Consider the following 23,126-nt stretch of genomic DNA (forward strand, 5'->3'; position numbering starts at 1 on the left):
TCTGCCCTCCTCAGTAAGACACTGGGATGAGCACTTTCCAGATGGTGGCAGCAGGTGTCCCTGACCTTTGCTTTATCCCTGAGGGAATGGGAGCAGAAGGGGCTCCAGTAATAGCTCCCTCTGTGGTGTCCAAGCACACCCGACCAGCACGCTGCAGTGAAGCAGGAGGACCGCTAGGCAAAGCCAGGAGGTCAGGGCCTGTCCTTACCTCTCGACCCCAGCCTCCCTGCCCGGGAGATGAGGGTTCTGGCTAAGTGGTCATTTCTCTGATTTTCAGCTCATTCAGTAAAGTTCCATCACTGAGACCCTCTTCCTCGCTCACTGTAACTACCCCCACACCCCCCCTGAATGAGAGGCTCCAGGAGAGGAAGATGCCATGAGGCCCCCTGCCTCCAAGAGGTCCCTGGGCAAACACCAGAGACCTGGAAGTCAGCCAGCAGCCTGAAAGAACACATAGCAGGCACAATTCTGCTCCATCCTGGTACTGCTGCCATGGGAGCGGGAGCTGGTACCCTGCCGTGGGGCCACCACATCCTGCTGCCGTTGGGCCACCGCGTCCCGCTGCGATGGGAGCGGGAGCTGGTACCACTGCCGTGGGGCCACCGCATCCCGCTGCGATAGGACAGCCACGTGTTTTCTAGGTCTCTTCCGCCCTTAGATTCCAAACTTCTTCATCCTGGCCCGCACCCAGGCTTGCCTTTAATTCCAGTGGAGCGTCTTTCCAGAAATGCTGTTGGCAGTAGCCTCTCATTCCTTGGATCATGTAAAGCAGGCATTATTGTTCTTAAGAAGCTTTGCTGAGACTTAGAAGACTCTAGCCTGCCTGCCTTATTTATTTATTTCTATTTATTTTTGAGAAGGTGGTGATAAGCCCTGGCCGTCTCTTCAGATCCATGAGAGGCAGTATCTGAAGCCAGAGCAAACTGCTGGTGCAGAATCAGGGTGGGCAGCCACCCCAACACTTCTCCTGCCATCTCTGCCAAGGACGAGCCCTCCTTGGGTCCCTCTCCCTGGGCATGTCCAGGCATCAAGATATGGGGCCATTCTGACCCCAAAGGTAATAGATGGTATCATACGTCCTGATGTCTGCCTGTCCTTGGAGTGTCTGCCTCGGAAAGAAGAGCAAGTGTTCCTAAGGACCACAGGCATGGTTTGACCCAGCAGGAGACCCTCGGTGGCTAGAATCCCAAAGGCAAGTCAGGCAGAGGCCTCTCACTCCCCACAGGCCTCGTCCATCGCCCTCAGTGCACCCACAACCCTTGAGAGGCAGCCCCAGAGATGAAGTGTCCCAGGAGGCCCTGTAGCTCATGGTGGCTCTGAGCCTGGGTTGAGCTTGTGTGACCAGGACCACCATCGGCTTAATAGGTAAAAGGTGCTCTGAGGTCAGGTGGCCCACCCTCCCTTCAGTTGGGTTCTCTTCTGCTTTTGGATTTCTACTTCCTAGACCTGGACTGAGGACGCTGCTCTAAACACTCTCGTCTAAATACATCTGGTCTCCATGGAGCCACTAGGGTGGCTACTGTTACCTGGCGACCTCCTCCCTGGCAGCAGGAGGGACTCCTGTGTTTGAGGTCTGTGTGTGCTGAGCGAGGATGGAGCCCCAAAGTGGTTGGGCGGTTCACGTGAGCATGTCGTCAGCCCTGGGTCTCTCCAGCCTCGCAGACTCTCCTGGCTTTACTGGGGCAGGGGTTTTATCCTGCTCTGAAATATAGGAATGGGATGCCCCCATGCCGCCCTACCCCCTCCACCCTGTACAGCCTGTGAGTAGCCAGCCGAGCAAAATTCCAGATTCCCTGTCTGTTTGCTGGGCTGCATCACAGCCTCTTTGGTCTTGACTGACCAGGGAGAAAGATGGGAGGACACCTGTAACCGGCTCATTTTCTTCTGGCTGTTTTTAACCTGTCAGAGCTGCCCTTAAGTTAGCTATCAGGGACCAATTCTGGAAGGATTTCTTGATACCAACCATAAAACTAAAAATCATTTCATGGCTACGCATCTATGAGAGAGGCAAGGCCGAGAGGGCCTGGCTGTTTCAGCTCGGAGCAGAGAGTGGGACTGACCCTAATTAAAATGCTCTGAGTCAGGCATTTCTTGGCTTGCAGGAGTGCACCACCCCCACGTCCCCTTGGCCACATCTCGTGATTGCCCGTCGTCGTCCCAGAGTGCTCTGCAGGGAGCGCCGGCCTCCCAGCCATGAGGGTCTGGGGTGGGCTAAGCCTGACTCTTCACGGCCTGGGTGCCTGAGCACACCAGGAGGACCCAGAGCAGCCTAGCCAGTCTGGGTGTGGTCTGGGAGCAGGAGTTGGAGATGAGGCCTAAGTTCAAGGACTCTCAAGAAACCATGGCTTTAAAAACAAAAGTTACTTTTAAATCTTACTGTTTCTCTCTTCATTCTCAGGGGACCTTGCTTATTTTTATAAATTTTCTTCTCATGAGAATTTTTTCCTCCCCCCACTATCAAGCTCACCAGCCCACCTGGGCTCCCATCTGTGGCCACCCCTCCCCTGGGCTGTGGATCCCACCCCATCTTTCCTGTTCAAGGACTTGGCTCCTTTACTCCACCGCCATTTTCTGGCCATCCTGTTGGCAAAGCTGGTCAACAAAGTTTTCTGTATTGCTGTCTCCTCTTTTTGCTTCCTTCTTCTTCCTCTTCTTTTCTCTCTTCAGTTTTTCCTCCATGTCATCATACATCCTGTTTTCAAGGTCCAATTGCCCCATCGATGTCAATTTACAAATACCTCATTTGCTTGAAGCAGGATCCAAAAAAGCTCTGACTCTCCCTGGTGGACCCCTCCCAGGCTTTTGTCTCTACCTCTTCACCCCTGTTGCTTTTCATCAAGGTTCGCGCCCCTCCCTTTATGTGGGAACATGACCTGATGGACTGATCACTCCCTCCCTTTGCAAACTGTCTTCACTTGGCTTCTGGAGTACACACTGTCCAGACTTCCCCCCTGCCTCGCTGGCTGTGCCTTCGCAGTCTAAAGCAGTGATCCTCCACCCTGGCTGGGTGTTAGGATTGTCTGCTGCTGCTAAGTCACTTCAGTCGTGTCCGACTCTGTGTGACCCCATAGACAGCAGCCCACCAGGCTCCGCCGTCCCTGGGATTCTCCAGGCAAGAACACTGGAGTGGGTCGCCATTTCCTTCTCCAGTGCATGAAAGTGAAAAGTGAAAGTGAAGTCGCTCAGTCGTGTCCGACTCTTAGGGACCCCATGGACTGAAGCCCACCAGGCTCCTCCGCCCATGGGATTTTCCAGGCAAAAGTAGTGGAGTGGGGTGCCATTGCCTTCTCTGTAGGATTGTCTGGGGAGTGTTAAAAAGAATTGCTGGCTCCTGGGCCCCGCCCTCAGAGTTTCTGCTCTGGTTGATCTGGGTGGGGGGTGCCTTTGCCTTGTTCTTTTCCTCCAGTTCCCCACGTAAACCTGTTGTGCAGACTGGGGGAGGGCCCGTGGTCCGACATTGGAGCACCCTGGCTCCATGCTCAGATGCTCCTCTTTCTTCATTCCCAAGATGATCTCATCCAATTCCACAGCTTTAAATACCATCCAAAGACTGACAGCAAGCAATGACCTCTTTCTGAACTCCAGACCCACTTATACAACTGTCTCCTTGACATCTCGCTTAGATACCTGATAGGTATCTTTTTAATTAATTAATTTTCATATTTGGTTGTGCTGGGCCTTCATTGCTGCATGTGAGTTTCTCCAGTTGGGGCGAGCGAGGACTACTCTGTAGTTACAATGTGCAGGCTTCCTGCTGCGGTGGCTTCTGTTATTGCAGAGCACAGGCTCTGGGGTGTGCAGGCTTCAGTAGCTGCGGCTTGCAGGCTCTAGAATACAGGCTCAGTAGTTGTGAGTAGTTGCACAGACTCAGTTACTCCTCAGCATGTGGGATCTTGCTGGAGCAGGGGTCAAACCTGTGTTCCCTGCATTGCAAGGCAGATTCTTAATACTGGAACACCAGAGAATACCACCCCCCCCCCAGCCCCCGCCCAACACATGGATATTTGGAACTTACTGTGGCCAATGTAGAGCTCTACCTGATCTGGAAATGGCACTGCCATTGAGTCACTCAGACCAAAAACCTTAGCATCCTTGGCATCGTTTTTTCTCCCCTACCCTACATCTAATCTATCAGTAAGTCCCCAGGGCACCACCTGCAGAATAGATGTTAAATCCAACCCTTTATCATGTCCACCACTACAGCCAGCTCCCAGCTTATCCATCCACACTGGGATAGCCTCTCAGCCAGTCTGTCTGCCTCCACCGTGGCCGTCCAGTTTATATAGACACCATATAGATGCTAGAGCAGCTTTGTATATTGAATTATAACATTTCCCTGTTTTCAATAATTTCCCATCAAACTAGGAATGAAATGCAGATTCTTTTACGATGGCCCGTTTGGCTGCACATGCTGTGGCCCTTGGCTGTTCTCTAATCTCATTATCACTCACATCGTTGCCATACCAGTTTCTTTAGTGTTGCCCCTGCCTCAGGACCTTTGCACCTGTTGTTCTTCTAACAAGAGTACTCTTCCCCCAGTTACCACTGTTGTCATGTCCTCAGTGAGACCCCATATTTATAGCAGACTCCTAACCCCTGTTTTGTTTCTTATGGCATTATTAATCCTTGGCATTACATTATATATTTGCATATGATTTACATTATACAAGGGCAAGGACTTCTGTGTAAGAATAGCATTTGATGGAAATTACCCGGAGGTCCAGTGGTTAAGACTCCAAACTCTCACCACTGAGGGCCCAGGTTCAACCCCTGGTCAGGGAACTAAGATCCCACAAGCCACATGACACAGCCAAAAGAAGAATAGCATCGGTATATACATGGCAGGTGCTCAGTAAACCTTTGTTGAAACATTTGAATCTTCAAGGCTCAAGCCTCCCCTTCTGGCCACTGCTAAACTGAGCATTGGGCAAGAGGCACTCCTGACCCAGCCTGTGACAGGTGTGCATTCCTTGTCACCTCTGCTTGAGGCTCTAGACCAGAGGTCGGGACACTTTTTCTGTAAAAGGCCAAATAGTAAATATTTTAGGTTCTGTGGGCCATACAGCCTCTGTCGCATCCACTTAGTTGGGCCCTCATAGCGCCAAAGCAGCTGTAGATAATGCAAAACCAATGGGTGTGGCCATTTTAATAAAACTTTATTTGCAAAAATAGGCAGACTCGCTGGCCATAGCTTGTTGACCCCTGCTCTAGACTCCTACTGATTCTGAAATTTTTGGCCTTTTCCCCAAATTTTCATGGGCATAAAAGAAGTACTCGACAATCTGATGGGCGGGATGAATTTTTTCCCAGAAGTGGGGAAGGCTCCTCCTGGAGCAGCTCTGGCTTGTTTAACCAGACCATCCACTTCCTCACTACTGGGAAGATGCCCATGTGGAGCAAAAGGACGTGGAGCAAAAGGACGGCGAGAGTATGTGGGCTTTCTTCTTAAAGGAGCCACAGCAGCCTTTTCCTCCTCCATCCATCTTCCAAAAAGCAGAGCTTCAGAAGATACGGCACTTGTGTGCACCATGGGCTTTTTACTGCTTGTGACTTAAAGAAGAGGGGACTGCATTTTGCTTTCTCGGGTTCTCCTACAACATACTAGAACAGCATATAATGTTTTATATGCACCATTCGCTTGGGGATCTTGAAGCTAGGCTGGATGAAAAGACTTGGATTTAAAATCTGCCTCTGCCACTGACTAGCTCTGTGACCTACTTTATAGGGTTGCTGTGATGGTAAAGTTAAGTAGTGTTTGTAAAGTATGTCATCATAGCTGCTAACATTTATTAAGTGCTTTCAAGGCATTGTGTACTTTGATAAATACAATTAAGGTATTATCTGAACCTTCACACAACCTATGTTTTTGTAGATCAGGAAACTGAGTTTAGGGACTTCCCTGGCAATCCAGTGGTTAAGACCCTTTGCTCCCAGTGCAGGGGGCATGGATTCCATCCCTGGTCAGGAAATTAAGATTCCATATGCCACACGACACAGCTGAGAGAAAAGGAAACAGTTTAGCGAGGTTAAGTCCCTTGCCCAAGGTCGCACAATGAATGTGCAGCAGAGCCCACATTTAAATCCAGGTTGTCTGCCACCTTCATGGTGCACGTAACAAGCCTTCCATAAACGGTGGCTCTAGGGACTTCCCTGGTGCTCCAGTGGTTGAGAATCCACCTTGCAACGTGGGGGGCGTGGGTGTGATCCCTGTTTGGGGAACTAAGTTCCCACATGCCACAGAGCAACTAAGCCTGTGCACTGCAACTATTGATCCCGCATGCCACAACTAGAGTCTGTGTGCCACACAGATGCAAAGACCCCGTGTGCCACAACTGAGACCCGATGCAGCAAATAAGTAATTTTTTTTTTTTTAATGATGGCTCTAGTTACAGCCAGTGGTAGCTGCTCCAACAGGTTTTGTGTCTAACTAAGGAGTAATTTTAAATACGATTCGGCAGTCGTGCATCCGGGCAGCGCTGTGTTCATTAGCCCCATTTCACTCATTCTCTTGCTCAGGGGCCCTCAAATGAGGCTTCAATATTTGCTCTCCTCCCACTTTCAGAGCCTGTGACCTTCCTGGTACCATGAGTAGCTCCTGGCAGCTGCCGCTCTGTGGCCAGGGCAGGGGTGGGGGGAGGAGACCTTGGTTGTTCACCTTGATGTCGCACTTTCTGAACAGCTTCCAAAGTATGAGCTCAAGCTGTTGACGAGTTCCTAAAATTCTTTCGTCACTGACTCAGAGACATTCCCAGCCTCCTTCCTGTTCCCTCTCAAGAACTGTGCTGGGTTGTCGCATTGATTGAAGATCTCCTTGTCCCCTGAGATGATGGAAATGCTTTGTCAACCTGCTGTAAAAGAGTGGTGAAAGGCTAGGCTTGGAGCCACCTGCTAGTGAGCTACGAATACTAGTTCTTGAGAGCAGAGAGCGTTACTGAGTCTTCTTTGACCCTGAACTGATGTTTGGCTAAGTGCTGTGCCATCGGTGTAACTAAGAATATGGACTATTCCTTCCATTTATTTATTTGGAGTATAATTAAATTACTATATTTGTTTCAGGTGTGCAACATGGTGATTCAGTACTTTTATTCACTATAAAATGATCACCACATTGTCACCATACAAAACTATTATAATATTGACTCTGTCCCCTTCCCGTGAATTATTTTATAACCGAGAGTTTGTAACTCTTGATCCCTGTCACCTGTTTTGCCCACCCATTGCCCCCGACCCCCGCCCCAGGAATCACCGGTTTGTTCTCTGTAGCCATAAGTCTCTGTTTCCTTATGTTTGTTCATTTTGTTTTGTGGCTGAGTAATATTCCATTGCATATATACCACTTCTTTATCCGTCCATCTATCGATGGATGCTGAGGCTGCTTCTGTCCTGGCGACTGTAAACAATGCTGCATGAACTATCACCGTGGTTTCATTATTCTTAATAATCTTGGCTAATGCTTACTGAGCATTTTTTGCTTATCAAGGTCCGTGCTAAGCCTTTTCATGCTTTATATCATTTGATCCCCTAAACCAATAGACCTTTCTGCAATAAGGAATGTTCTACATCTGCACTGTCCAATACAGTAGTCACTAGCCACGTGTGGTTACTGAGCATTTGAAATGGGGCTAGTGCAACTAAAGAACTGCATTTTTACTTTTGTTTGATTTTAAATTTAATTAAACTCAAAGAGTCACATGTAGTTCGTGGCTACTGTATTGGACAGCTTAGCTCTAAACAATGTTCTTAACCTCTTTTACAGATGAGAAAAAGTGAGGGTTAGAGGGTTAAGTAATTTGCCAGAGATACTTAACTTTATAGTAGCAGAGCCAGTCTTCGGACCCGTGTTTCCTCTCCAGAGCCCTGGCTCATCACCACCACACTATACACTCTTTCTATTATACCTTTTGCAGAAGTTGTTCCCTGGTTGCAGACTTTTCCCTAACTCTTCCTACCATGTATACGTATGCAACACCCCCTTGAAATGTACAAGACCTATCCAAAGAAAGTTGGAAAACTGAACCAAAGGGTATAAAAGAAGACCTGTGTAAATGAAAAAAAAAAAAATTCCAGGGACTTCCCTGGTGGTCCAGTGGCTAAGACACCACACTTCCAATGCAGGGGACCCTGTTTGATCCCTGGTCAGGGAACTAGACCTCGCATGCCATAACCAAAAGAGTTCCCGTGATACGGCTAAGGATCCTGATACAACTAAGTTGATCCATGATACAACTAAGACCTGGCACAGCCAAATCAGTTAAAATAAATTTTTTAAAAAAATCTCATGTTCCTAGTGGGAAGACTTGGTATTGCAAAAATACCATTTTTTCCCCCAAATAATCTCTGGACTGAGTATAATTTGCTTCCAAATACAGAAAGTAATTATAGGGAAATGTTATTCTAAAAAAATATGCCAGGAGAGTCAAAACACTTTTGAAAAAGGATGGTTGCGGATGGAGTGGCCTCATTCTGTCCATAGCAAGATGTCTAGAAAAATGTTTTATTAAATCACAAATCGGTAAGGGACTACCAGTAAATGTGGAAAATGGGCTATCCATCCAGAAATTAATAAAGCTGAATCCTTACCTCATCCCATACATAAAAATCTAAACATTAAAAAAGAAACTAAGAAAGTCCTAAAACTATGGAAGAATAAAGGTACTTTTTATAATATTAGACCAGGGAAAATGGGAAATTATAAAGGAAAAAATGGACAGATTTTACTATACAAAAAATAAGAATTTCTCAATAGGTAAAAAAGCACCATAAGCAAGGTTTAAAGGTCAGTTGAAAAAGAAAGGAAAAAAGAAATGTCAACTTACACTGGGCAAAAAATGAACAAATACAAAAGCACCCCACATAGCAACACACAGGATTAAAACCCTAACTAACAGAGAGTATCAACAGAGCAATAAGAAAAAAGACAAGCAACCAGAAGGTTGGGCAGAGGTGTGAACAGGCAATTCACAGAAAAAGAAATACAAATAGCAAATAAGGGTGTTCCACTGCATTAGTGATCAGAGAAATACAATTTAAAACAATTAGATACTGTTTTTCACCCACTGGATGGGTGGAAATTAGACTAATTATCCCCAGTTTTGGCCTGCATGATGGGAGTGTAAATAAGTCCAACATTTTAAAAGGGCGCATAGCAAGATCCAGCCAAATTGTAGTTATGCATGTTCTTCAGCTCTGTGGTTCCACTCTGTATACTGTTCTGTTCTACCATACAGAAATAGCCACCCAGGCATCCCCAGATGTGCACTGCAGTATTCTGTGTAATATCAAAGAAGTGAAGACAATAGCTGTATCTAACAATGGTTAAAGCATGGTGCAGCATATTTTAGAATACACTTGTGGCTGTTAAAAAAGAATGGAGTGGATTTCTCTGTAATGATATGGAAGTATACGTTTGATATATTAAGAGAAAGCAAGTTTCAGAGCAATGAGTACAGCATGATCCCATTTCACTCTTTTATTTTAAGTCTTTGTATGCAGGAAAAGAGTTGGAAGGGCATGCATACAAGCTGTTAACAGTGGGAGCAGGGAGAGGAGGTCTTCATATATGTGTGTGTGTATGTGTGTGTGTATATATATATATATATATATATATATGCATGCATATATACAGGGCTTCCCTTGTGGTTCAGCTCGTAAACAATCTGCCTGCAATGTGGGAGACCTGGGTTTGATTCCTGGATTGGGAAGATCTCCTGGAGAAGGGAAAGGCTACCCACTCCAGTATTCTGGCCTGGGGAATTCCATGGACTATACAGTCCATGGGGTCGCAAAGAGTAGGACACAACTGAGTGACTTTCGCAACAATGCATACACACACACACACACACACACACACACACACACTTCCATGTGGCTTACAATTTTATGATGAGCAAATAATGCTTTTAGAATATATCTTGTTTTAAGGTATCTTGACCTGAAAAAAGAGTCTGAGTTCCAGCCATGGCTCCCTCACTTAGCTGAAAATCAAAGTGAAGGACTTACCCTTCTTTGACTTTAGTCACTTTCTCTGTTTAAAGATAAATAAGTAAAATTTTAAACTTTTCCATGTTTTTCAAGTGTTACGATGGGTATGGCTCCTTTATATTTAAACAAATGAATAAGCCTGTGTTTTCCTTCCTTAATACAGTAGTTGCACTAGATCTCTAAAGATTCTTCCAGTTCTTACATCTAAGAATCTCTGATCTCACATTTTCTTGGATTTTGAAATTAAAGAAAAAGTTGGAGAGGGGGCACTTCCCTGGTGGTCCAGTGCTTAGGACTCCGCACTTCCAATGCAGGGAGCCCGGGGTTTGATCCCTGGTCAGGGCACTAAGTTCCCACATGCCATATGGCATGGCCGAAAAATAAAAACGTAAAAAAAAAAAAGCTGGACCTGATGTCATGGTTCTTGGTGGGAACCCATGCAAGCGTACCTTCAGCCACTGCAGTTTCTGGAAGCCCTTTGCTGTTTCTTTTAGGTCTAGGAACCTCTGCTCCTGGGGCTTGCCTCTTGGGAGGAGGGGCGGACCCTGCAGGACGGAGGCCCGTCCAGGGCCAGCAGGGCCGCTGGGTTTACTCTGGGCCATGGAGAAGAGAAGCTATTTTTGTTGTGGGGGCTGAATGGTTGGCCTCTGGCCAAGAGCGCGTGCTTGCTGGTGTGGTTGATGTGTCTTGCCTACTGAGGCCGTTTCTGCCACTGCTTCCAGAAAACACTTGAGAGCACGTTTGTCCAATGCCAGGAGCTTAAACCTGAGATGAGTGTACACAGATGAGTGTTCTTCTTTGTGTGTCCTTCCCCACTCTGGCCTTTAGAAGGGCAGCAGTAGACCAGAGGGAAGTGGGAAAGACTTTCCTCCCAGAGCTTTGCTCCTTGACAGAGGCCCCCCTCCTCACGGCGGCTTTTTCAGAGAACTCAGTTCTGATCTGGGCTTTCTTGTCCTTATTGGAGCTGAGCAAGCGGCCCTTGCCTCCGTCAGTCTGCTGAGGTTACTCCATGCTGCAGCTCATCTCACCTACTGGCCAAATCTATTTTTAATATGAGGTTTATTGCTGTTCAGTCACTAAGTCATGTCCAACTCCATGGTCAGCAGCAAGCCAGGCTTCCCTGTCATCACTGTCTCCCCAAGTTTGCTCAAACTCACGTCCATTGAGTCAGTGATGCCATCCAATCATCTCCTCCTCTGTCATCCCCTTCTCCTCCTGCCTTCAATCTTTCCCAGCATCAGGGTCTTTTCCAATGAGCCAGCTCTTTGCATTAGGTGGCCAAAGGGTTGGAGCTTCAGCTTCAGCATCAGTCCTTCCAATGAATATTCAGGGTTGATTTCCTTTAAGACTGACTAGTTTGATCTCCTTGCTGTCCAAGGGACTCTCAAGAGTCTTTTCCAGCACCACAGTTCTAAAGCATCAATTCTTTGACACTCAGCCTCCTTTATGGTCCAACTCTCACATCTGTACATGGCTACTAGAAAAACCATAGCTTTGATTATACAGACCTTCGATGACAAAGTGATGTCTCTGCTTTTTAATACTCTGTCTAGGTTTGTCATAGCTTTTCTTCCAACAAGCAAGCATCTTTTAATTTCATGGCTGCATCACCATCCACAGTTTTGGAGCCCAAGAAAATAAAGTCTGTCACTGCTTCCATTTTTTTCCGCATCTATTTGCCATGAAGTGATGGGACCAGATGTCAAGATCTTAGTTTTCTGAATGTTGTCTTAAGCCAGCTTTTTCAATCTCCTCTTTCACCTTCATCAAGAGGCTCTTTAGTTCCTCTTCGGTTTCTGCCATTGGGGTGGTATCATCTGCATATCTGAGGTTATTGATATTTCTCCCAGCAGTATTGTTTCTAGCTTATGATTCATCCAGCCTGGCATTTCACATGATGTACTCTGCATGTATAATATTAGGTTATTTCTTTTTTTTTTTTTTAGATTTATTTATTTAGTTTTGGTTGCACTGGGTCTTTGTTGCTGTGCGCAGACTTTCTCTAGTTGCCGTAAGCGGGGGCTGCTCTTCACTGTGGTATGTGAGCTTCTCACTGAGGTGGCTTCTCTTGTTGTGGAGCATGGGCTTTAGTTGCTCTGTTGCATGTGGGATCTTCCTGGACAAAGAATTGAACCCACATCCCCTGCATTGGCAGGTGAATTCTTAACCGCTAGACCAGGAAGGCGCCCCACTCCAGTACTCTTGCCTGGAAAATCTCATGGACGGAGGAGCCTGGTAGGCTGCAGTCCATGGGGTCGCTAAGAATCGGACACTACTGAGCAACTTCACTTTCACTTTTCACTTTCCTGCATTGGAGAAGGAAATGGCAACCCACTCCAGTGTTCTTGCCTGGAGAATCCCAGGGATGGGGGAGCCTGGTGGGCTGCCATCTATGGGGTCACACAGAGTCGGACATGACTGAAGTGACAACATAGCATAGCGTAGACCAGGAAAGCCCCCAAATCTTTTTTTAGTCCAGCCTGGGAATGGTGTAATTCTTGGTGTAGGGCTCAACCTGGGCCTGGCGGGTACCTGGATCCATATCCAGCCAGCTTCCTCAGGTAAACCCAGTATCCCATGTCAGCCTCTGACAAGAAGGCCATCGGAGCAGGTGCCCACGTCCCTCAGCCCTTGGTTTGTGCAGAGGGGCAGCTTCAGGCAGACCACTGTGTGGCCAACTCCAGGGCGGAGCGAGGGAATTTACTGGGCAGTGTGTGTTCATTTGTATACATAATATTGTAGGTACCCTGGTGGCTCAGATGGTAAAGTGTCTGCCTGCAATACGGGAGACCCAGGTTTGATCCCTGGGTCAGGAAGATCCCCTGGAGAAGGAAATGGCAACCCACTCTAGCACTCTTGCGTGGAAAACTCCACGATGGAGGAGCCTGGTGGGCTACAGTCCATGGGGTTGCAAAGAGTCAGACACAACAGAGCAATTTCACTTTACTTCAGAGCTCCTAGAGTTATATAGCTTGGTGGCGTAGGCTGGAAGCGTGGTGTCACCTGAGACCCACATGTAGACCATGACTTCCTCGCCAGCATCGAGCTGTCATTGTGACAAGCACACAGGAGTGCCTCTTGGGGACTGGGCTCTAAGTTAGCGCCCTTGCCATGCCCACTGACACCTGTGGTACAGGAGAAGCAGCTGGTGCAGGCAGTTCGAGGTTGATTCTATTGGTCATCGTGGATACATCCTTTGACTGATGTTCTTAGCTACTTTCTTTTTTCTTTTTAATTTCATTTCTTTCTTTATTTGCCTGCATTGGGTCTTCGTTGTGGCATGAGGGATCTTCTCTGCGGTGAACAGGTACATGGGATCTTAGTTTGCCAAATTGGGATTGAACCCACATCCCCTGCATTGGAAGGCAGGGGATTCTTAACCACTGAACCACCAGGGAAGTCCCTTTAGTTACCTTCCTGATTACAGACCTCCTGTGGCCCTCCTCTTCGTCCATTTCTAATCTGGGGGGATTTTGTTTTTCCTTTCAGTTGCAGAGCTACTTTGCTGCCTGTGAAGATGAGACCCCTGCCATCCGCAACCACGACAAAGTCCTGCAGCGTCTATGTGAGCACTTGGACCACGCTCTGCTCTACGGGTAAGGGGACAGCAGTTTCTGGAGAGGACTATGCGGCTGGACAGGGCAGGACCAAGGCCATGGTAACCTCCAGAGGAAAGTCCCTAGCCTTGTCTGCCCTTTATTTCTTCTTTCCTGGCAGAAAGACATTGGTCTCACTCAAGGGGGCTGCAGACTGTCTGAGGTTGTCCCAGCAGTCCGTCTCTGAGCAGGCATGAATGATGGGGGAAGGGATTAGCCACAGATGAAATGATGGCGTGAAGGCCTGGTGGTGGAGGAGGAGGAGGACACCTGTGGGTGCCCTGGGAATCCCAGCTTTCAGCCTTGCACTTCCCGCTGACACAGAGGCTGGTGGGCCCGCTGACCACAGCGTCCAAGGGTGGCCCCATCCAGGTCACAGCAGCTCCTGTCCTACTTTCTCAGGCTGCAGGACCTCTCATCTGGTTACTGGGTGCTCGTGGTTCATTTCACCAGGAGAGAGGCCGTCAAGCACATCGAGGTGCTACAGCACGTGGCCACCAACCTGGGGCGCAGTGAGTAGAGCCAGGCTGACTCGGGGAGCTTCGCCCTCCCTGCAGGTAGCTTTGGGACTCAGGTCAACCTGGGAGGCCAATGCCTCATGGTGTCCAGTGGCAGAGGGCTGTTAAAATGCCAGCGCTCTCCACAAGGCCTTGCTTCTCCCTGGCACATGACATCTGGCTGCAGCCTCGTGGCCTTGGGGAAGGAGAGTAAGATGCTAAAGAGAGCTGGGCTCCTGCTGAATCCCAGCCCGAGCATGAGTGAGGGGTCTCGCCTCTCTCCCTGAGCTATGATCAGTGTCAGCTACAGGGTCAGCGCAGCATCCTTACATTTCTCAACCCATGTGGGGTTTGCAGTCTACCCTGGGATTTGCAGTCTGCCCTGTCAATCCAAGTTTCCTGGCCAGTTACAGGCTCGAGTCTGATGAGGAAGGTCAAGATTTCAGGGCATGGCACTCCCACAGGAGAGAAGGCTGTTGGGGTGCTTACTATCCTCGGCCACTCCTCCTCCCTCCGCTCCTTGCCAGGCCAAGGAAAGCTGGCACCTGCTGGACCTTCCTCCCACTTACTCCTGCCCTTCATTTGCAGGCCGGGCCTGGCTGTACCTGGCCCTCAATGAAAACTCCCTAGAGAGCTACCTGCGGCTGTTCCAGGAGAACCTGGGTCTCTTGCACAAGTACTATGTCAAGTGAGTGTCCAGATGCGGGGTCTCATGCACGCAGCTCCTGCGTGCCCCTGAGCTTCGTCCCAACATCTTACCCATGCACATACCACACTGTGCCCGGCCCCCAGGGGCCTAGCCCAGCTGGGCAGCCTGAAGACACACCAGTGATGGCCTGAAAGCCAGTGGAGCTTGCCTGTGATGGCTCTGGCCAGGAGTCCAGGTTCCAGCTGGGCTCCACGAGTTGTTTGGTGCCTGATCAGCCTTTGCCTAACCCTCCAGCCAGGCCTCAGACCTGACCAGAACGCTCAGCTTTTGCTGGCATTGCTGCAGGAAGTGTTCGGAGCAGCTGCCGAGAGCTGCCACAGGCCCCATATCTGAAGACACAGGCAGTAAAGTGCCTGTGGCTCCAGACCCAGGCAAGAGTGCTGGAAGGGGGTGGGCAGAGGCTGCATCCAGCTTGGGGATGGAGGGAGGAGGTCACACATCAAACTTCAACATAGCTGGCTTGTTGGGGAGGCAGGGCCATGCTGGAAACCAGGCCCAGGGCCACCATGAATAACCCTGTCTCACGCCCCACAGGAATGCCCTGGTGTGTAGCCATGACCACCTGACCCTCTTCCTGACCTTGGTATCCGGGCTGGAGTTCATTCGGTTTGACCTGGACCTGGTGAGACGTCCCGGCTCTCACGGGGCAGAGGGGTGGGCAGGGTGGCCGAGGTCCCGTCCAGGGAGCCTGATGGGCGAGGCTGAGTTTGAGCATCATCCTGTTTGTTCAGGTGAGGGAACGGCTCAGGGGCTGCCGAGGGGAATTGAGGTGACTCTCTTGGCCAGAATTCCTGGTTTGGGTGGCTCCTTCCTGTCTCTGTCCCAACTTGGAGAAAAACCACATCACCTAGAGTATTTTAGCACTTAATACTCCTTCATGTTCAGAACATGAATCTTTGAGAGTCGAGGCAGATTCATCCTTGTGCCTCCTGGGATCCTGGAAGCCTCTCAGCTTCCTGCTTCCCAGCGTCCCTCCTGGTCATGGTCAGTCATGGTCACCGTCATGCACTAGAGCCATTGCAGTGCAGCCCAGGAGCTTCACAGGCACCTCTGCAGCCTCGTCAAGATGTAAGAAACTGCCCCCTCTTAATTGGGTCACCAGCCTAGATCCAGACTCCAACAGCACAGACCTAAAAAGTAGTAGAAACTGGGGAAAATGAGTACAGGAAGTTACGGAGGGTCAGGAGGCCCAGCAGGCACTGTCATCCCTGACCCCGAGCCCACAGCCTTATGGGCCACAACCATTCACAATCCTCCTCTCAGCAGTTTATTTCTGGATTTAGTACCGTAAGCACGTTGATTTCCAAAGAAAAACCAGCCTGGGAGAGTGTGAAGGCTGGTCCAAGGAAGGCCATGTATTCAGGCCCCTGTGGCCTGCTGGCACCCCAACCTGCCTCTTCCTCTCTCTCCCCAGGATGCCCCTTATTTAGACCTGGCCCCCTACATGCCCGACTACTACAAGCCCCAGTACCTGCTGGACTTTGAAGACCGCCTCCCCAGCTCAGTCCACGGCTCAGACAGCCTCTCCCTCAACTCCTTCAACTCCGTCACCTCCACCACCCTGGAGTGGGATGACAGCGCCATCGCCCCGTCTAGTGAGGGTGAGTGCCAGGGCGGGAAGGGGCCGGCCTCTGTTGTGAATGGATTCTAAGCCGCGTAAGCCTGGCCGGGGAACATCTTTCTCGGCTGGTCCAGTGGTGGAAATTCAGAGTTAAACCAGGCCAGTCACTTCCCGGCTCTTCTCTTTCTCAAAGTCCCAGTGGTGGCTCAGAAACTGATTCTGGCGATCAAAAGCCACGATGAGATCTTATGAATGTTAGACCCCTTTTCAGAAGGCTGCAGACACGCACCAGGGCAGTTGTCTGCGGTCAGGAAGATCAGGAAGGCAACCTGGAAACTTCCTGACATTTCAGGGGTGAGCACTGCCCACTTTGGGGGTGGTCCTACCCTCGATTCTAGGTAGAAAAGGCTAAGCAACCCCTGGAAGGAGGGAGAACCCAATGGGTCTCAAAGTTTAGAGGCAGACTCGCCCCCATTTCCCCTGGTCCATCGATTTCTGAGTCCCTCCTGTCCTTGACAGCGTGTCAGAGGCAATCACACACGTGGCAGCAAAGACCAAAAAGAACATCCTCATGTCTGTAGTCATTTGTTGTCTTAGTCCAACGGCTGGTTGGAACAGCCTGGTTTCTTCCAAACCTTTGGCCTCTGTTGATTTGTAAAACTGGCTGTTGCCCCATGTGGGAAACCAGAGCCGTTTATGTACTGCACCCCACCTCATCTCCAGCGAAGGGGCTCCAAGCACCAATTCAGCCCCAGGGGCACCCAGAATTGCATCAGCATTGAGACCTTGACCTTCTTTGTTTCTGCCTGTGATGTGGTCCTGTCTCCCGGGGAGGGCAGTTACTTTCAGTCTGGTGTTAGCTAGATTTGTATTACTCTCATAGGAGCAGGAGATAGCAGCTCAGTCTGCTTGGATCGGGCTCAGGGAAGTCGGCGGGACATGCCTCAAGGGAGCAGCCAGACTGCCCAGCGACAGAGGTGTCCCTTGAGCCCACCTCTTCTTAGCTGCTGGGTTTGGCGGGAAGGAGAGCAAGGGGTAGGAAAGGAGGTTAGGTGCAGGGGAGCCATGTTCTTCCGGGCTTGGAACGGATTGCCCGCAGGTCTTCCTAGGGGTCAGAGGTCACTGGGCCAGTGCCCGAGCTGAGAAGCAGGTGGGCTCCTTGTAAGTTCCCCTGAGGTGGTCAGAGAAAATACGGAAAGTTGAATTTTTCCTCTCTTGTGTTCTTCCCATGCCTCCCACCCTGTTGCCCCCCACCCTCCCTGTCCTGCCAAACTACCTGTGTTTCTAATCTTCAGTTTTGTCCCTCGTTTTTGTAGATTATGATTTTGGAGATGTGTTTCCAGCAGTGCCGTCTGTACCCAGCACAGACTGGGAAGGTGGGACAGAGTCCGCTGTTACCCTCTTTTCCTGTTTTGCAACCTTTCCATACCAAGCTTGCTGCATGATTCAGAATCAGCTTGTTATTTATGATAATGTCAATGATCGTAATAAAGCCAAGTCTGGTGTTCTGACAGATGGAATTCTGCAGTAGAACTTGACCTTGAGGCTTAGGCCAACCCTTTCTCCCAGTGCAAGATTCTTCCCTTTATGCCATGGCCTTGAGTCGCTGAGCGCATTTTGGGGACACACGGATCACCCGTCCCGATTGCAGTGCCAGTCATGCATCAGACGTGTACGGGGACTACCAGCTGTGGGGCCCTCGTGGGGAGATTGTTCAGGAAAACACTGCCTTTGAACATGGGGGTTGCGAGCTCCTTTAGGTCAGACGCGCTTCTGTGTTACAGACATCAGGAGGCAGTGCAGACAGCTTGATCCACTTCTTAACGGCTTCCTCGTGGGTGTTTTTGGAGGAGATTGAGGTCTGAATGAGGGAAATTGCCCTAGCACGGCTGAAACATCCTCTTTGAATTTTTAAGGTCAACTAAAGTGAAATCTGTCAGGCACTTCCCTGTTGGCCCACTGGTTGAGACTTTGAGCTGCCAATGCAGGGGGTGTGGGCTTGATCCCTGGTCAGGGAACTAAGATCCCAAATTTCACGCAGCGTGGCCATAAAGATTAAAAAAAAAAAAAGAAGAAATCTGTTCATCTTTCCACCCTGTCCACTAGGTGGCAGCAATGCTTGGGCCTTTTTCTACTGGTGACGCCACTTCTGGGCTTGAGAACAGCCCTGAAGCTATTCTTGGGATTCCCATGACTATTCCAAGCAGAGGACGTATTTCTGAGAAGGTTAATCCTTCCTCCTTAAAGCTGAGGCCAAAACCAGACCCCCTGTTAATAAACAGCCCTGCCCTGAGGGCCACTTCTGCCCAGGATGGGTGCGGGGTCGGCCTCCGGAGGAGGTGGTGCCGGCTGGTCACCCTGAGCCAAGGGACGGCGGTTCTGCTCAGAGCTGGCCCCTGTGTTACAGCTGTCATCTGAGTCATGGATGATGGAGGCTCTTTTCCCAAGTAATGTGAGTGTGCAGTAGCTTTGGTTTGAGGAAAATAAAATATAGCTTTGAGAAAAATAAATTTATGTTATCTGGCCAAGAGAGTAGCATTAAGGAGTCCCCCATTTTAAGTTGAGATTAGCTTGAAATCCAGAATTCCATCATAACATCATTTATCCTTTCTGCCTCTCTTCTTGCAGCTCACATGCTGGGCATTGATCCCCACCCCCCCAGGTCTAACAACTAACCCACTCCTGACCCAGCTACTTTCCTGTGGCAGTCACTCGACAAGCAGGGCCTGACCCTCTGCAGCCCTCCAGAGCTCCTGTGGCCTGAGAACTAACAGCCCAGTCGCACCGCTTGCTCGGGCTGGGCTGGGCTCTGGGGTGGGGTGAGGTTGTCCCAGCAGTGACCACCCACTTTCCTGGTTCCTGGAGTGCTGACGATGCCCTGAGCCAGTTTGGCAGCTTCCCTGAGGTGGCTCTGTCTTCTCACACCTGGAGAAGAGCAGGATTTGGAGGCAGCTCCGGGCCCTGGGGTGGGGACTGGGGAGGCCTTTCCAAGAGCCCTGGCTTATGTACAGAACTGGTGGGTATCCCAGCCGGGACCCCACCACGCCCAATGATCTGCTTGCTCCACTCCTGGGACCCCTCCCCTGGACAGCTGCACCTCTCGGGGTCGAACAGGAACATGTGGACTTAGCAAGAGCCTCCTCTCAGACTGAAGGGCAGGCTTTTCTGCATCTGAGAAACAAGTTCTGGGGGTCCCTGGAGATTTGAAGAAAGGCTCCTATTTCACTCATGTTTCTCTAGCAGAGCTGGCAGCTGCTCTTTGCCCCCTCCTTTGGCCTTATATTAAAAGACAGTGTACTTTTGATGCCATGCTGCGTCAGCAGACAGCTACCCCGTGGCTTCCCAGATTGGGCCCTTCCAGATGAGGCTGAGGGTGGGAAGCCTGTGCACCACGTCTCCTCTGGCAGATAAGGGCCAGCAAGATGTGCGCAGGCTGGCAAGTGGGGCATGAACATCCTGTGTCCTTTGCCATCAACCATCACCCGAGCTATCCTGCCAGCCTGGGCGGCCTTCCACCTGCCACTGGATAAACACCCCCTATGCTTCCATGCTGACACTCCCTCCTCTCAGTGTCCCGTTCCAGGGACCTGGGATGGACAGTTGAGGGTGGGAGGGCTGAGAGGGGGTGGGAGGGGGTAAGAGACCAGCTCCTCTCCAGAGGGCCTGTCTCCCTGGGGGAGAGTGCCCAGGGAGGGCCAGTAGGCAGGCTGAGGTTTGAATGAAATGAAGTTCTCAGCACCTGACTCTCAGGGGAGAAGGGCCCACGAGGCATCTCTGCGGGGGCAGCGACTCTGCACATCTTTCTCCCACCTCTGCCCTCTTCACTGTGCTCTAGGTCCTTCTTCCTGCCCTTCCCCCAGCTCTTCAGCCTTAGACTCCTTGTCCTGGCCTCTCAAGTCTGCAGCCCTCATTTTCTCGGATCCTGGTTCTCTTCTCTCCTCCTCTGTCCCTCTGTATCTGCCACCGTGGGGGTCCCTTCAGAGGACTTTGGGTATCTCAGTCCTGTCAAGGGCGTGTTGCGCTAATGGAGGCTCATGTTAGCCTGCGAGGCGTGCGGCCCATCTTCTGAGCCATCAAGGTCACCACCCCCGTAGGGCTTAAACCTGGAGCCTGCTTAACCTTGAGGCTCTTAACTCAAACTCGGCCAAATTGTTGAGATCTGTGAGAGGGGGGAACCCAGAGGGGGTGGCGATGGCGTTCCTCCAAGTTGCTCTTGAAGCACAAATCCCACGTCCTGCTGGCAGGAGGCTTCCACTCCTGAAACGGGGCCACCCCGGTCAGAATGCTCTGGGAAGAACTCGCCTGCCTCCCTCCCGAGATAAGGCATGCTTTGGGGGCCTGGGTTCCCCAGCTGGTGTCTGAAGGGCTGTCTCGTGTTTCCTGTTCTCCCAGACGGAGACCTCACAGACACTGTCAGCGGCCCCCGCTCCACCACCTCAGACCCAACCAGCAGCAAGGCTTCCACCAAGAGTCCCACCCAGCGCCACAACCCCTTCAATGAGGACCAGGCCGAGACTGTATCCTCCTCCGACACCACCCCTGTGCACACAAGCTCTCAGGAGAAGGGGGAGTCTCACACCCCAGACCTACCGGACACCTGCACAGAGCTCGAGGTCATCAGGTCAGCGGGGAGGGGGCCCGAGAAGCTGGGTGAACGTCCTGGTGTCCCTCCTGTCTGCTCCTAGCATCACTTTTTAGTCCACACAGACTAGGACCCACCCCCTTTCACCCCGAGGACATTTGGCCCTCTTCCTGGAGACCAGGTACCCCTCCCTGTTCAGTAGTTCTTTGATCAAAGGAAAAAGAGGGCCCAAGCCTAGAAGATGGGTGGCACAGGCAACAACACAGACGGCTTCAGGGGCCAGGCCCAGGCTGCTGGGGGCATTTGTCCAGTCCATCCAGAAAGCACCTTCAGCCTGGACTTCTTTCCAAGGGAGTTCTTGGACATCAATGCACAAGTTCTGAAATCTGTACCAACTCTAGTTGAGCATGGCTCACTGAAAGAAGAGCATCTTCATCACATTGACGGGGATGTAGAAGGAAGGAGGAGGTGGATGACAAGGTTGGAAACTCTTGGCCAAGAGCCTCCTCGGCTCTCTGACCTCCTCCGGCTCCTGCTCTTGAGTCCCTCCACCTGAATAAGAGGGTTCCCGGCCCAAGGTGGGGGGAGTTGCTCCCCAGTGATTGGAGCCAGGAGTCCCACTCCCAAAGGCTGGTTCAAATCCAGAGCAGCTAGAGAGGTTCAGACCTAGAGTTGCTTAGCCAGGTCCATTCCAGCCAACTCGGAGCCAGGAATTTGAGCTCAAAAGAATTTGAGTCTTTTGAATTATCCATTTCAATACCTAATGTAAAGTGAGGTCAGCTCAGGGTCAGCCCACCTCCTGCGGGGAGTCTGAGTAGAGGGGTCACTGGTCTGACCAGCCATGGCCTGTTTCCATTCCTGAGAGCACTTTACCCTAGTGTGCCACCAGCTAGAACTCACAGGACCCACTCAGGGGTTCCCCTGTGCCTTCCTCATGCTGGCCCTGCCTCTGCCAGCAGCGGGAGGTACTCGGCGCCTGAGCCGCGGTTGGCCCCTGGCCCAGGGTCCCATGCCTAGTGCTGCCTGGGACTCCTGAAGCTCTGATTCTCTGAGCTCCTTGCGCAGGTTCACCTGTTCTGACCCAGCCCACCTTGTTGCCCTCGGTACCGGTTACCCAGCTTTAAACCTCTCCCAATCACTACCATCCAGGGTCACCAAGAAGAAGAAAACAGGCAAGAAGAAGAAGCCCAGATCAGATGAGGAAGCAAGTCCACTCCACCCAGCCTCCACCCAGCACATGTGTGCCCGGCAGGGCAATGGCGACCCCGTGGTCAGCAGCCCAGGCCCTGGCCAGGGCTCCCCAGACACCACCCTGGCCTCCCCGCCACAGGAGGGACAGGGGCCTGGCAGCACAGTGGAGGGCAGCGAGCGCTCAGAGCCCGGCCAGGTGGGCCTGCTTATCCCCGAGATGAAGGACACCTCCATGGAGCGCGTGGGGCAGCCCCTGAGTAAGGTCATCGACCAGCTGAACGGGCAGCTGGACCCGGCCACCTGGCGCTCCCACGTCGAGCCCCCGGACCAGTCCTTTCGGACCGGCTCTCCCGGGGACGCCCCGGAGAGGCCGCCATTTTGCGACTTTAGTGAGGGGCTTCCAGCCCCAATGGACTTCTACCGCTTTACCGTCGAGAGTCCAAGTGCTGTTACATCAGGTGGCGGCCACCATGACCCTGCAGGGCCTGGCCAACCGCTGCATGTTCCTGGTAGCCCTGCGGCTGCTGGCCAAGAAGAGGCGGGGGGAGGAGGAGGACCAGGACAGACGCCTCGGCCCTTAGAGGACACCCCGGGGGAGGCACAGAAGCCAGAGGCCCAGGAACTGGACGCCCAGCTGCCCCAGGACGGTGAGGGGCTGGAGCCAGAGCCTGGGACCCAGGAGGCTCTTTGCAGACTCAAGGGAGACCAGCCCAGCCCCTGTCTGAGCAGCGCCGAGGACTCTGGGGTGGAGGAGGGCCAGGGGAGCCCTTCTGAGATGACCCACTCGGCAGAGTTCAGGTGAGCCAGTCTGTCTGCGCCACATGTGTGAGCCATGGCTCTCCTTGATCAGGGCACGCTGGGCATCTGCCCTCCAAGTAGGCCAAGCACAGCTCCTGGAAGACCTAGCCTGGGCTGGGAGGTAGGAAGGGGTGTGGCCCTCTGGTGTCGCCTCACCTCCGTGCGCGCATCATCTCCGTGCTCCCTTCGTCTCCGTGCGCCTGTGTGGGCC

The 23,126-nt window shown here is 51.3% G+C and overlaps 1 protein-coding gene across 7 annotated transcripts in view; it reads left to right on the forward strand.

The window, feature by feature from the left end:
• The window catches only part of PLEKHM2 (pleckstrin homology and RUN domain containing M2), a 39,993-nt gene that overhangs the window by 11,152 nt on the left and 5,715 nt on the right, over nt 1–23,126 (forward strand). For 2 of the 7 annotated variants that reach the window (XM_086343861.1, XM_086343862.1), the window contains 8 exons: nt 13,471–13,577; nt 13,980–14,089; nt 14,663–14,762; nt 15,318–15,405; nt 16,198–16,384; nt 17,661–17,720; nt 20,737–20,965; nt 22,076–22,915. In XM_086343861.1, the coding sequence (XP_086199987.1) occupies nt 13,471–13,577; nt 13,980–14,089; nt 14,663–14,762; nt 15,318–15,405; nt 16,198–16,384; nt 17,661–17,720; nt 20,737–20,965; nt 22,076–22,915 (1,721 nt within the window). The remainder of the gene's footprint in view (nt 1–13,470; nt 13,578–13,979; nt 14,090–14,662; nt 14,763–15,317; nt 15,406–16,197; nt 16,385–17,660; nt 17,721–20,736; nt 20,966–22,075; nt 22,916–23,126) is intronic. The other 5 variants (XM_086343856.1, XM_086343863.1, XM_086343857.1 and 2 more) reach the window with 3 other exon arrangements.

The sequence above is a fragment of the Bos grunniens genome, chromosome 16 (genome assembly GCF_055505025.1).
Source record: "Bos grunniens cultivar Pamir isolate PY7600 chromosome 16, Bosgru_T2T1.0, whole genome shotgun sequence".
Lineage (NCBI taxonomy): Eukaryota > Metazoa > Chordata > Mammalia > Artiodactyla > Bovidae > Bos > Bos grunniens.